The following is a 14,897-nucleotide window of genomic DNA, read 5'->3' on the forward strand; positions in this document are numbered from 1 at the left end:
ACTCACATACTGATCTCGCTACTTGCATCAGTATGCTTGTAGCAGCATTTGCATTAATGGAGGCCAGCAATCCTATTGCCACTTGCTTAGAGGTGTGTTGGAAGTGTAGTTTTGAGCGCTGGACTCTGATGGAAGTATTATAGCTGTCGGTCTCAATCGTCCCATTGAGAATATGGATCCTGCTTCCCCCACCCACTCTCGCCCTGCACAGGCAGCACGCTCTCACCTCCACAGGGGAGCGGAAGTTGCGTCACGCCGCGGCCCCGCTACAGAGCGGCGTTTTCGACCTTCTTTTGGAAGCGGACTTCCGGAGGCGGCGGAACTGGAAGTTGCGTCGCCGGGAGAGGGGCGGAGCTTTCCGGTGCGGGGAAGGTGCCGTTGCCAGCAGCCTCCCCAGAGGCACCGGCAGGCTCCTCTCCCTCCCTCCGCTCCCCTTTCCCGGCCATGCGGCCGCTCTGAGCCATGGGCGCCAGCGGCTCCAAGTCCCGGGGCCTCTGGCCCTTCGGCTCGGGCGGGCCGGGCGGCTCCGAGGGGCCGGGCGGGGACCAGACTCTGGCCCGGGCGCGGGGACTCTGCTCGGCCACCCCCTTCGTCTTCACCCGCCGCGGGTAAGAGCAAAGCCGGCTGCTGCCGAGGGAGCCGAGGGAAAGCGAGGGAGGGAGGCCGCCCTGACCTGGTCGTAGACCTTGCAGAGGCGGCGGCGGGGCTCTATCTCAACCCTCCCCGGTGCTCGTCCGCTTTCCTAACCCCTGACCCCGGTGCGACGCAGGGACTGGCCAGGCTGGTTCCTTCCCCTTGCGTCCGCCCCATCCCAGTCTCTGCCTCATCCAGTGGACGGAGATGCGGCGCTGACCTTATGCCAGGGAAAGCGGGTTTTTCTTTCCCGCGGGAGAGGCTCCGCCTGGCGCTTCTGGGGCCGCTTTCTGAAGCCTCCCTTGCGCCCATGGGTCCCTAACATGTGCCGCTTGCAGCTCCCCCCACCCGCAGTGGTGTCCGGAGTCTTCCTCCTCGATCTCTCCCTCCCCGTTGCAGAAAACCTCGTGGGCGCATGTTGCAAGTTCGGTAGTTAAAGGGCTCTGCCGGCCTTCAGCTGGTCTCTCTAAGGTTGTGGTGACCGAATTTGCCGGGCAAAGGGCGAGATTTTGTTTTCTGCGCGCCATCATGGTGCAAAGAGGTTTCAGGAAGGTAGGGGCAATGTTCAGCTACTGAATATTGGCTTCCAGGTAATAGTATCTCCTTGTGCATGCCTCCTGGATTTAGATAAGACTGTCTAACGCTCTGTTTTCCTTGTTGCCTGACATTTGCTTTATAGCACCTCTTTGCTCCAAAGCTCATACTGTTTTTATGTAGATGTTGAATTGCAGCCTGAAGTATTTGGCAACAACAAACCATTCTGTAAAACCACCTAGGTGTTTTTTGAGAAATTTAAAAAGTTTTTTGGACCAGTTTGTGGGGATAAGCCTAGATTTATTCTGAGCTTGTAAAGTCACTAGCATAGCAAGAAATTTGACAAGCGCATTCTAGTGGCTGGGAAATAGTGCCTCCATTAGGTCCTTTTGCACTATCGTTCCCTTGCCAGCTCTTAAATTAGTAAATTTTCAGCTGTGCCAGAATGCCTGCCTTCTTCCAAACTAATGACTGGCATCTGTATTTCCATTCTAGCTAGGCAACTGGCCAGATGTTGAATCAAATGCCTTTGTTGGCAGACTGGCTGCAAAATTTCTATATCACGGAAACAAAGGTGTCATTTTCATTTTGAGTTGCACATTTTTGCTATTTTCTATTTTCTCATTCCTCCCCCCCCCATCAATGTATCCTGAGAATTCCTGTGGATTTTCATACAGTCTGCTATGAATGTGGCAATACAGCAAAGAAATGAAAAAGTTACTGAATTCTGAACACTGCTTTGCTGAAGCAGTTGAGTATGTTAGTGAGGAATGTTCAAATTTAGACTTGACAGAATTCCACTTTCGTAAGCTTTGGGCAGTTGTTTAAAAGTGGCAGAAATACCGTTTTAACCATTCTGTTGCTGGTCAGGAGCTGTTGGCATTTATGTAGCAGAAGTGGTTATCCAATTCTGTCAGCATCTTACCTCCAATAAATATGTTAAGAAATCAATCATTATGGTTAATTATGATTAATTCTAGTTAAATGCCCATTCTGCTTAAATGCAACCATGACGCTTTTCTACGCTTTGGTTTTGCCATGATATAAACTTGTTTTAAATCAAATGCTGTCTCCCTGAGGAGAATCTGACATCTTGTCACTTCAATTGTTCCACCAAGTGTTTCTCTTTTTACTCTTGGCAAAAATTAATCAGGTTTGTAAGGTAGTCTTCAGTATGTGTCTGCACATACCTTGAAATGTTACTGTGTTAGAGCATCTGTTTTGCATACAGAAGGACCCAGAGTCAATTCCTAAGATCTCCAGGTAGGGCTGGGGAAGATCTCTACCAGAAGCCTTGGAAAGTTGATGCCCGTCATTGTAGATAATATTGAGCTAGATGGTCTTACTTGATAGAACACAGCTTTTTATGTTATTACTGGGATGGAATATGATCTCAAGAATTGCCATTTGTTTGATGGGACTGCGTTCACTGTGAGTTTTGTGAAAAAGTTCATTTGTTCTGTGTAAACTATTAGTGCAAGGGTGGGCAACCTGTGGTAATACTGGTTGGGAGAGTAGGTTGATTAGTAGTAGTATGGTTTCTGCTCCTTTTAGACAACCGTCGTGCAGAATTTCCCCTCACAATTAACCTTCTCCTTACTGTAGTGCAAGGGATGAGGAGCTAAGCAAATGGGTGGCAGCAACAGCTGCCACCTAGCTGGCTTGCTACTAGCTCTCAGCCGCAGATTTGAAAAGCAGCTGCTTTTGCTTCTTCTGTCTGAAGCTTTTTCTAAATGTTTTTCATTTCTTCGCAGCTCTATGTATTACGATGAGGATGGTGACCTTGCCCATGAGTTTTATGAGGAGACAATAGTCACCAAAAATGGGAGAAAGCGTGCCAAGCTGAAAAGAATCCACAAGAACCTGATACCTCAGGTAACACAATCAGAAGTAAAAGGGAGCTGTTGCAAAGTGGTTTCAAGCTAACACTTGAGGATACTGAGCAACAAGAGAGTCTCTGAGTTTATACCAAGGGTAGCTAACCTGCTGCCTTCCAGCTATTTCTGGATTCCCATCAACCCCAGCCAGTGGTCAGGCATGATGGGAGCCGTAGAGATCTGGAGGCCCACACGTTGGTCATTCCCATGTGATTCCTTTGAATTTTCATAGAAGTGGTTTTCTACCTTGCCAGATTTATAGTGCAGTAGTACCTCAGGTTACAGGCGCTTCAGCTTACAGACTCCACTAACCCAGAAATAGTACCTCGGGTTAAGAACTTTGCTTCAGGATGAGAACAGAAATTGCACAGTGGCAGCAGGAGGCCCCATTAGCTAAAGTGGTACCTCAGGTTAAGAACAGTTTCAGGTTGAGAACGGACCTCCAGAATGAATTAAGTTTTTAACCCGAGGTACCACTGTATTGTCTTCTGGAATACTGGATTTGATTGTTTGTGGGGACACTAAGTACCAGCCTTCATCATGTCCAGCAACAATGGTTGCTTCTGTATTGGCCATCTTGAAATCACTACAGATGCAGTTCTAGGAGTCTTTGTCAACCTTCCCTGGGATTTTTTTTTTTTTAACGGTGACAAAACAACCTAATTTTAAAATGCTTGTTCAAGTTCTTGTATTCAGCAACTGTCACATTCTTGAAAGAACATCAGCCACTTTGAATTTCTCTCTTTTGAGCTAGTGATAAAAGACCCAGATGCCTCATTTCTGGAACTGGATGGTAGTAAATATGAGCACTTTCATAACATTCTATATTGGGTTATTGAGGATTTCGTAATGAATGATGGGAACATAATAAATATTTCATTATTGTTTGAAATGATTTTATCCTGCTTTTTTGCAACCTCATGGCAGCTTAGATCAAATACATTAATCATATTGAACCAAAATAATTTAAGACAAAGCAATCCGGGTTTTTAATAATATTACATATCATAGCATAAATTAGCAGGCATATGATTTGCAACATAGGTGAAATTTGTACCCTGTCTGGATTTAGGAGAAGAGAGAGCAGCTCCATTCTTCCTTAGGGAAGCGGTTCCACAACCTTGGGGCACTAATTCTTAGGATGAATTACTGTACATCCACACCTGTGTAGGTGGCCCAAATAGATATTAATACTGCTGTTAGGTACGAATGTTGTTCTTGTAAGATCCCTTCATAGTAGTAAACACACATGGCCTAGATCCATGGAACTGTGCACTGTGGTCCCAAGAGTTTGAATTTGTGTTTCAAATGGCTTGAGGGAGTATCTGCTGTTGGAAGAGGAAAAATCAAACATTTCATTGGGTATGTCTAAAGTAGCTCATTGAGTCTCAGCCCTTGCTGAAATCATGGGTAAAGTTTGCCTGATCAGTTTACCGTGAGAATGAGAGGAGGCTAAAAAGGCAAGCCTTACTGAACATGAACTGATGTGTTGGGAGGCTTCTGGAACTGTTTCTGGTTAAAACCAGTGCAAAATACTGGTGACTATAGCTGTGTAAATGAGCAGAGGAGAAAATAACAGCTACTAGTGGATAAGAAAGCTGCAGTTGTAATGGACAGTGTTTTGCATCAACAACAAAAATTCAGATTCTTGGGAGTCACAAGGTTCCCTATCATTACAGAGAAGGCAAGGCAGTGCTGCCTCAAATTTTAGTCAGAAAGTAATATGGCTTGTGATGACTTGGTAAAATTGTAGATGCCACTGGTTGGTATATGGTAGAATTTCATGCTGGAAACATGATGTGTAAAGTTCTGTTGGTTCTGGGCTCACTTGAATGAAACTCTTAATGATGATCCAGCACTTGAGAAGAGAAGGATAAAGAAGGCTTGTTCTTCTGTTGTCTGTCCTGTATGTGGACACTGCTTCCTTGGAGGCTTTTAAGCAGAAATTGGATGGTCATCTGTCTTAGTTGAGATTCCTGCATTGCAGGGGGTTGGACTAGATGACCCTCGGGGTCCCTTCCAACTCTTCAGTTCTATGATTCTGTGCCTATCTCAAGAGCTTCTGACACCTTTTGTTGAGCACTACAATCCCGAAGATAAGGAAAAAGGTAACTGTTTGTAAAGCAGTAAGTGTAAAAACTTCACTGTAGATGTACCCAAGTATGGGAAGTGTGGAGGGTCAGTTATGGCTGTCATAACCTGGGTTTGATTTTGCCTTGACAAAAGGTTACTCTTCTATCCATCCTGATTGTGGACCTATTGAGCAGCTTGATTCTGTCTTGTAGCTAGCACACCAGGGAACGTTGTTGGGTATGCATATAGTTCAATTGAAAATACAAGTCTGGTTATCTGGTGCTATTTATATCCATTAACTATAAAAACCTTCCTGTGGCTACTGTTTCTATAAGCATCTTGGGGGGCGTGTTCTTTGCTAATGCTTTTATATTATGGACTTCTAGAGGCTTCCATAACATCTTGCATTTGCCATTTTTCAAGTAAAAGTAGTGATGAAATATTTTCACTTCTGCGCTGTGGCTCTCAATATTGCTTGTGGCGTATAATTCTCTTGAGAAGTGCTGGACCAAGTTTGTCAAATACCACTAATGCATGACCAGTTAGTTTTATGAGGCAGTACTTGGAGGTACCATACCTTCCAATCAATTTATTGTTGGAAGAATCTGAATGCAGCCAGCGTGTCCTAGATTACCACATCTTGACTTAATAAACTGAGATATGAACAAGCGTTTGCATGTTTGCACAAATCTGCTTTGTTCCTCCTTCATGCAAGGAGGCAAACAAGCCAGCAGGCCATTGTTAAACATAGCTTCCCGTTAAGTGTCCAAACTGGGAAGTGTTGATTAATGGTTTCCAGTGAAGCCAACTTTAAACCTTCATCTCCTGACCTATCTGTAAGCTATGGTTTACTGCAGCTTCTTGGCTTGTTTGTCTGCTTGTGCATATAGAGGGACAAGGCAGATATATGAAGCTTGTTAGCATCTCCATTTGTTAATCCAAGATGTGATTATCCAAGTTTTTTCACTTGGCCAAATTCATATAAACTCACTTATTAGCCTTGCTTTAATCAGATGAGTTTACTTTCTAATCCATTGGAAGCTTGGCGACTTTCTCCATTCCATTAGCATTCAGCAAGAATGGAAAACATCTGAATTACTTAAGGCCAAAGTAGATGGCAGCATGAAAGATGATTGGTGGCAGGTTAAATTGAGTAAATGCCATGATTCTGAGAAGGGGGGATTATTAAAAAAACTCCCCTGAATGCTTTTCTGTTCAAATCTCTCCTCTTCCCCCCTCCCCAGCTGCTATTTAACCTACAGGACAAAACCTATATAGGGACCTAATAACTTTGCAGTGGAAAGGAGGTTCCATTGGAAAATGGCATGGTGGGCAAGAGTTGAACATAAATACCTAATAAAGCAAAAAACAAAAAACATTAACTTCCTTCTCACAAACACATTTAAAAGGCCATAGAATGTTTAATTGGCCAGAGGCCTGCTTAAAGAGAAATGTTTTTGCCTGGCGACTGAAGATATGTATTGAAGGTGCCAGGCGAACCTTCCCCGGGAGAGCATTCCAAAAATGGGGAGCCACTGCAGAAAAGGCTGCATTCTCACGTTGCTGCCCTCTGAGCCCCTAGTGGAGGGAGCACACAAAGAAAACCTCAGGTGATGATTGCAGGGTCCAGGTCAGTTCATATGGAGGGAGACGGTCCTTGAGGTATTGAAGTAACTGGCCGTACATTTCCAGCTCATGCAGTTTTCTGATCCTTTATCTCAATTTGTTCCTGTCTAGTTTCTAAGTAGAGTTCATACCCATGACCTAACACAAATAGCCCAGTTGCTTTGGTATGGCTTTTGGGCCAGAAGTCATTAAGCAGGGAACTGTATTAACTCGACTGGCACCATGTCCCTTTATTCCACATCATTTTTAGCCTGATTTCCAAGTGGCATTATCTCATCCTTGTTGCATCTTTCTCTTTACAGGGCATAGTGAAACTGGAGCACCCTCGGATACATGTGGACTTCCCTGTTATCATCTGTGAGGTCTGAGCCATGGAGGGCAGTGTGAACTGTCAGTGTGTGCTATCAAGGCACCTTACTTGCCCAGTTTTACTGTACCTCACGTAAACCAAGCTAGGCAGCCACGTCTCCCTTCAGAGTGATGGATCAAGAGCACAGACGCATGGTTAGCTTTGAAGCTTGTCTGCTAGGATGAGGCGGCAACGGCTACGGCACTGACAGCATCATGGGATCGTATAATCAGGAATAGCATTGGCTAGGAATGTGTGTTGGTAGGACCTGTGTCACGTGAGATGTTTGGCCTTGTTTAGTGACCTGCTCAAAAAAATCCCCCTTGCTGAATTGAGTAAAATCCATTTATCAGCCTTAGGTGGCAATAGATTCCAAGTGTCTTGAGACCACGGAGAACCGACCTGCACCTTTTTCTGACCAGGTGGCCTGCTTTCTGAGTTCCCCATCAGTATTCTTTAAATGCTGACAACGAAGTTTCTGTTTATATGCTGTATATGAGAGTAAAGGTGAGCAGTAAGCAGCTTGTGCTTCTCCACCCCTTTCCTCAACGTAACATAACTGAATAATCTAATGCTGTACTGTACTTGGAGGGGTGGAGGATGATAACAGAGCTGTACCTAACAGAGTTGTCCAAGGCAGGGTTCCCTATTGAAACAGACTGATGTGCAAGCCTTGCTCCCCCTCTCTCTAATATCTTCCTAGTGAGTTGCACTATTTCCTTTGCAGGCAGTGTCTTTTTCAACTTCACTGCTTGGAAAATTCCACTGACTTCTTCCTATGCTGTGGCACATCAGTAGAGGCTGTTGGCAGCAGCAGCATCTGAGCTTGCAGTTTTCCTGTGGAGCCTTACCAAACAGGCCACCTCTTAGAAGGCGTTTGTCGACAGGTTCTGGTTTCGTTCCAAAGTAGACTTCCTTCTTGTGAATCTGCATCTTGTGACTGGGTTGTATTCAACTGGCTTTTACATGGGAGTATTCCCATTAAAATTAATAGACCATGGTGAATTGGTCATGGTAATTAATTTCAGTGGGTCTACTCTGAGTAAAAAGTGGAGAGTGCAAGGCAGATTGCCATTTCCCTCCCCACTCCATTCTTACTGCTGACATCTCTCTCTCTCTCTCTCTCTCTCTCTCTCTCTCTCTCTCTCTCTCTCTCTCTTAAAACAGAAATAGGTAACACTGTCCTTTTAATCCTTAGGTTTTGCTGTTGGCACTAAGGCAACTTACGTTTCTTTGATCAAAATGTTTACCAACCTGATTGTATGCTTCCCCTCCCCCTTTCCTCCAAAGGAAAAAAACAAAACAATAATGTACTGTGATCTTCCTTTGACAGTCTCCTTGACTCTTTGGATTGGGCCAGGTATTGCCTGATATGGGAGAATGCAGCACACTTTAAAGGAAGGCTATGTGTGTTGGGAGGGCTCTACCCTTTCCCCCAATGTATGAATGTGAAATGTTTGGTTTGTAGGGCCACTTCCCAAACTTGACTTGAGTACCACTGGTAGCTATATGTGCTGAAGTGGTACACCTGCCTCTCCTTCCCAAGTTTTTGCTTCTAAGATTTAGAGCTACCTGCTGCTGAAAACTGAACAGGCAAAACCCTGTCAGAGGCACTCTTTATCTTTTGAAGACGGTTTCATATGCAATGCCTGCCTTTTCTGCCAACTCTCAGAATTTATATAAAGCTTTAAAACCGAATTGTGGGCAAGTTAGCTGCAAGAGTTGGTTCATTGCACAGCGTATTTTCCTTCCCGGAGCATGTCATTGCCTTTCTGAGCACTTCAGGCATTTGCTACCTCAATGTTTAGTTTAAATTTGCTGGTGCAAAGCTGTGCCTGCCAGCAGCATCAATAAGTTTGTGTCATCTCTGCACCTACATGGGAATCCTTTTTAAGCACTACAAACCAGGTTAGAAACAGGGTGGAGTTTAAGTGGCAATGTTGACTGAGCTCTCTATTCAGTGACTGTCACATTTGCCTCACTGTCGCCCTTTCAACTGTATGTCGAGGGTTATATGTTAGGATTGTTCCTTAGTGCACGGTGGCTTCCTGAGTTGCATCTGCTCTTCCATGCAGAACTTGTGTATTACTATACAGGTGTAGAACTATACAGTTAACCATAAAAGGGTAAGAGCATAAGCTGTTGGCATTGGCCCCGTGTCATATTTCCATCCTCCATCTTCACGTGTCACTTATCTTTTGGTTGAATCTCATTTGGGTAATGATGGGAAGCTGGCATCTTTATCCTTCATTGGGGAAGGGAGTGTCCACTACCAAAACAAGAGCATCCCAGGGGTGGAGGTGTGTTTGCAACACTCACTGGAAAGCAAAGCTCTGCCTCTGCATTATTGTGCTTTACGAGTTGCAGGCTGAAATCAGTGGGAGGAGACTTCCTTATTCTTGAACAGTATAGTTGACAACAGATATCAAGCCTGCTGTTTAGAAGTTTTGCCCCACAGCTAGTTCAGAAGAAGCACTTTGCTGTATGTGAGGGTTGTTTGTTGCATCTTCATACTAGAGAGTTTTCTCTGTTACATAGAGATTTTTCTCTGTTACATGGGACTTGATAGTCATGAGATACTGGGAGTGAAAGGCTCGGTGGTGACACCCTTTGCAATTTCCTAAAATACCCAATTTATGTTATTTCATTAGCTGTCTTGGTTTTGAGCAAGCAAATACCCTGTGGTCAGAAAAGAACTGTGCAATGTTGGCTTTCATTTCCCCCGCCACTTCTAGTGCTTATATCCATCCTGCTGGGGACCTCCCTCCTACTGGAACCTAAATGGAGCCTGTACCCAGAGAAAGCTTCATTTCTGCCTAGCTTGAAATTTCTCCTAAGATGTAGCAGACTCCCTGGAGCTACCGGCAGCTGCTTTCAATCCATTTCTCTAAAAGGCTGGATTGCCCACTGAGACTGTAGCTGTGCTGTTAAGACTTCCTGGATTTTATAATCCTACCGATCCTGTCCCTCTCATTGTGCTTTCTGGCAGCCCCATTTCTCTTGAGAGTGGCAGCTGTTGTCAGGCTCGGGGAAGACGGCTTTATACAGGATGCTGATAATGTGAAAGTTGGTGTAAATAAAATATATATATATTATCACTATTGTTTGAACAAGCAAAAAGTTCTATTTCCTTTTTTATTACTCTTCTGTGCATATGTGGTTGTGTAGAAGACCCGAACCCACTAGCACTACACTTCCTGCTCCTATAGCATACGGATAGGAACCCTGAAGGCAAATGTGTAAAATATTTATGGTTTGTTTCTCTGCCTTGAAGTGCATTTGTTGAATTTTGTTAAATTTCAATAAAATTATTTGTAAGTCCCAGAACTTTACTTTCTGTTTCTGATTGTCAATTGGTAGTGGATCATCACCCGTTAAAATGAAGGAACTGGTAGGCCCTTTTGATTCTAAATGAAAGTAAATCTCTTCTCTCTTTGTGCTGCTCTGCTAAGCAAGCTACCTTAAGGCACCCTGCTAATCTTGCCTAATGCTTGACCTTATTTTTCTGAAAACCAGCATTCTTAAATGGTTAGTTTTGTGGCTTGTGGCCTAAATGCATTTCAGACTATGAACTGATTTTTCTAACATTGTCTCTTGACTGTTTTGGAGCTTAAGTTCAAGCCATTGAGTTATGCTTAGAACTCAGTTTGTAAATAAAGCTGCCAGCGGTAGCTTAGTCCTCCTACAGCATCTCTGCAAATTTAAGCTTATCTCCTTATCAAGCTTTACACAACTGTGCTGCCCTTGCATAAGGCTGCAAAGCCAAGTGCAGCTGCTGCTACTCTCATTCCAAATACAAATGTCCACCTACAGTCATTCCATTTGGAGTACTGATGGACAAATCGATCTTAGTTCTGGTGTCTCAATTTTTCACCGATAAACCCATTCTAAATCTGCACATCTGTGACATTAACTCCAAAAATTCATTTTAAAATGTTTTTATCTCAATGTACACATTTCTGAATGTATTTACTCTTAAATATTTTTTTTACACATTTTAGTACATTTCTTGAGTTGAGAAGTGTATCCCAGAGAAATGGGAAATCTGAAGGGATTATTATGTTCCAATAAGTGTATTTGTTTGTGAGGTGCAAATTAGGTCAGTTTGCTTAAAAATGAGGGCCAAACAATTTTCCTTCCCTGACTTGGAGTAACTAATTACAGATCTCAGTTGGAATGATTTTCTATAGAAAGTAATTATTATCAATTGATTATACCAAAACATTGATTAATTGAAGTCCATTTACAAACCTTGGCTATCACTTGTTGATTGCTGCAGTCTGCAGTTGCTCTCAGTGGTTTGCAGAAAATTGAGTCCCACCACCCAAAATAAAGTAACTTGTCAACCTAAACAGTTCATAGATATATCTGTCTGTTTGATCCAAACTTGTCTGTAGGATGTAATGGTAGGCATACAGTAAAAAGAGTTATGTGACAAGTATGTAGATTAGAGTCTAGTAGTCTACAAAAGCTTATGTCACAATAAATTTGTTAGTCTTTAAGATGCCACAGGATTCTTTGTGTCTGTTGCAACAGGCAAATACCCTTCTGGAAGTTCTTAGGCACATATTATATGCAATATAATCAATATGATCTGTTGAAATATGGAGGCAATCTTATTATTGATGGAATTCAAAGAGATTATCTGGTTTCAAGGTCTTTCAATCTACTGCTGTAGAAGGTAATTGCTTGGAATTGTAATATGTGGACAAATTCAACACTTTATTCATGGTAGTGTACAATAGTTTGTACCATTAGAATCCAAATAAGAGTAGGTATGGTGAAAATCAATAAATACTATTATATCAATGATGGGCCCATAACATCCATAAAATGGCAGCAAATATCTCTGTAGACATACTGAAATTGAAAACCATGAAATGCTGAAATACAGCTAGATAGAAATTCGTCAGTACTTAAACAAAAGGCCTTAACAATTTTAAATAAGGGTTTCAACTATGTACTCTGAAATTGTGATTTTGAAATGGCAAGAGAAAAATAATGAGTCATGTTAAAACTATGAGGAATGGATGTTTGATACGCACACAAATATTTTAGGTGCCTACTAAGAGCCTAAGAGATAGGGGTAGAAGTTAACATTGACAATGAAAGTTAAGACCTGCAATTCATCAGATGTTCATGTTTTTAGCTGTGAGGGTAGTGGGTAATTGGAACTGCTGTGTTCTCAGGCCAGGAAGTGTAATGTATCAGATAAGGTGCAGCAGTGTAGACTCTGCCACTTCTTTTGTTTTTGCACTGATAAGTATTTATGCTGGATTATTTAATTCCTATGACTGATTACATCACAGAAGATGCTAAATCTGGAGACACCTATAGAGCATCTGTCTGTCAAAGCTGCTCCTATAAATGAACCAGAGGGTAGCAGTTCGATATCTTGAAACTAACCAAGCCAGTGCTAATGATTAACTAAAATTCTGAAAGGCCGGAAGTAATAAATTGTGACTTGAAAGCTACATTAAATGCAAGCCTGTGGACCAGAGTGCCCTTTGGCCATTCATTTGGTAAATTCCCGCCACTAGTTGCTTTCACACAATGAACCCACACATATTCCTGGATCTTGACAAATAGGAATGTAATTCCAAACTCTCTTTCTATTGTATCTCACACCTTAATCATTAGGGTTCCTAGAGCAGCATCTGACCTATTCCAGTAAGGGTTCCTTAGACTTGGTATCACATTATGACAGTAAGCAGCATGCTAACTTAGAACTGCTTCCAGTATTATGTGTTGTTTCCTATGGTTCATCTTCGTCATGTCAGTCTGACAGATGGATACACTTACAAGCTAGTATGCCAATCTGTTTTATGAGACACTTCCTCTGGGAATGTGAACTCCGTATAGGAAACCAAATCTTCCATATACAGTAGTTCATCATGTGTGGCAAATGCACTTGCCTATTCCAAGTACATACAGAAAAGCAGCTGCGTATTCATTTGTCACCCATCACCTGCACAAGGATGTGTGCAGTTTCCATGCTTATGGGAAGAAGAAGAAGAAGAGTTTGGATTTGATATCCCGCTTTATCACTACCCGAAGGAGTCTCAAAGCGGCTAACAATCTCCTTTCCCTTCCTCCCCCACAACAAACACTCTGTGAGGTGAGTGAGGCTGAGAGACTGAAAGAAGTGTGACTGGCCCAAGGTCACCCAGCGGCTGCATGTGGAGGAGCGGAGACGCGAACCCGGTTCCCCAGATTGCGAGTCTATCGCTCTTAACCACTACACCACACTGGCTCTCATGGGATGTCTGTGCTTTTAATAAATCCCTTCGGGGAGATGATTTGTGAAAGCGTCTGCAAGCATGAAAAATTAAACATTTGAAATGGCAGCGTGTTATGCTCAAATGCTGCTGCTGCCCATAAGGGGGCAGTCTTCAGCTGCTTTGAGTGTCCCCTTCCCACTTCAAACAGCCCTGGCCGCTGTTAGGATTTTTAGTTTAATTTCTGGGTTATGGGAAGGAGTGAGGATTGTGGCTTGGCCCCCATTTAGCCTAGACAATGAGCGATTTGTTCCAACTTTGCTGTGTCCTGTGGTATTTCACCCTCTGCTGAGAGGTTTCCTTGGAATTGTGTAATATGACCAGCTTCTGCTAACCAAACCCATCAGTTTCTGGCTGCTGTGGCCATGGCAGCTCTATAATCAAGTTGTGGGCTCTCAAGAGCAAAACGCGGTGATGATCAGGAGAGAGCTCTTGTAAAAAAACTGAAGTGCCTTCTAAGTTACTGCAGTGGTGATGGAAAGCTTTTTGCCCGGCACCTCGACTTGGTTTGTTGAGGTTGCTTCCATTCTGCTGGGTCATTAATCATTAGCCAGAGGCCTATTTAGGTTTCAGTAGCCCAGCAAAATGTTCCTTATTTTGGTGTGAGCCAAAGAGACGAAAGTCAGAACTCCTTTTTATTATCATTACTTGAATATTTTTGCGCAAGCGTTTACATTTAAAGAGGATTCTTCTTCAAGCAGACAGCACTTGTTTCTTGACAATATAGAAAGCAATGTTTGTGCAAAGTCAGTTTAAGAGGACAGTCTAACTTCAAAACATTTGCTATGATTTACTATGAGTAAGCTTAACAGCACTCCTGTATCAGCACCATTACTAATACATTAGTGACTCATCTTTCCTCCAAGCTGTTCAAAGTGGCATTTATTACCCATCCGTCCCCTTCCTATTATATCCTCACAATGACCCTGTAAGGTAGGTTAGGCCAGGGGTCTGCAACCTGCGGCTCCGGAGCCGCATTTGGCTCTTTTACATCTTTGCTGCGGCTCCAGGGCAGATACTAGCGAGGGGAGGAGGAGCATTGTGCGCCCCGACACTCCTCACTGTGGCGGGCGCTGTACTGGCTGTGACGTCGCATGGGGGCGGTGCGTGCGTTAGTCACGCACCGTCCCGACGTCACCTTCCTGCCCGCTGTCAGATCGTGGCTCCGGAGATATATTTGTTTTAAATGTCGCAATGGTTTTGCGGCTCCCAGTTGTTGTTTTTTCTTCGGAAATGGGCCCAAGTGGCTCTTTTTGTCTTAAAGGTTGCAGACCCCTGGGTTAGGCTGAAAGACAGTGACTGGTCCAAAGTAAACCAGGGAGCTTCATGGCTGAGAGGGGATTTGAACCCTGGTCTCTCCTGTCCCAGTCCACCACAATAGCCACTGCACCACACAGGTTTCCTCTATAGCAGGCACATCCAATTTCCAAGAGACTGCAATCTACTCCCACTATAAAAAAAACTATCTGAAGAAGTGTGCATGCACACAAAAACTTATACAGTGGTACCTCGGGTTACATACGCTTC

The 14,897-nt window shown here is 43.4% G+C and overlaps 1 protein-coding gene and 1 long non-coding RNA gene across 2 annotated transcripts; one reads left to right on the forward strand and one right to left on the reverse strand.

The window, feature by feature from the left end:
• The first annotated feature begins 332 nt into the window (after positions 1-332).
• On the forward strand, positions 333-10,419 carry TUSC2 (tumor suppressor 2, mitochondrial calcium regulator). The gene is made up of 3 exons (XM_081178238.1): positions 333-608; positions 2,922-3,042; positions 7,046-10,419. The coding sequence occupies exons 1-3, from the start codon at positions 463-465 to the stop codon at positions 7,109-7,111; spliced, it is 333 nt and encodes a 110-aa protein (XP_081034364.1). The 5' UTR covers positions 333-462; the 3' UTR covers positions 7,112-10,419.
• LOC308577856 lies at positions 8,111-13,091 on the reverse strand. The gene is made up of 2 exons (XR_014003723.1): positions 8,258-13,091; positions 8,111-8,223 (listed from the first exon to the last, which is right to left on the reverse strand). It is a non-coding gene; the product is annotated as an uncharacterized lncRNA (long non-coding RNA).
• Between the last annotated feature and the right edge of the window lie 1,806 nt (positions 13,092-14,897).

The sequence above is a fragment of the Podarcis bocagei genome (genome assembly GCF_964188305.1).
Source record: "Podarcis bocagei genome assembly, chromosome: 2".
NCBI classification, from domain to species: Eukaryota; Metazoa; Chordata; class Lepidosauria; order Squamata; family Lacertidae; genus Podarcis; species Podarcis bocagei.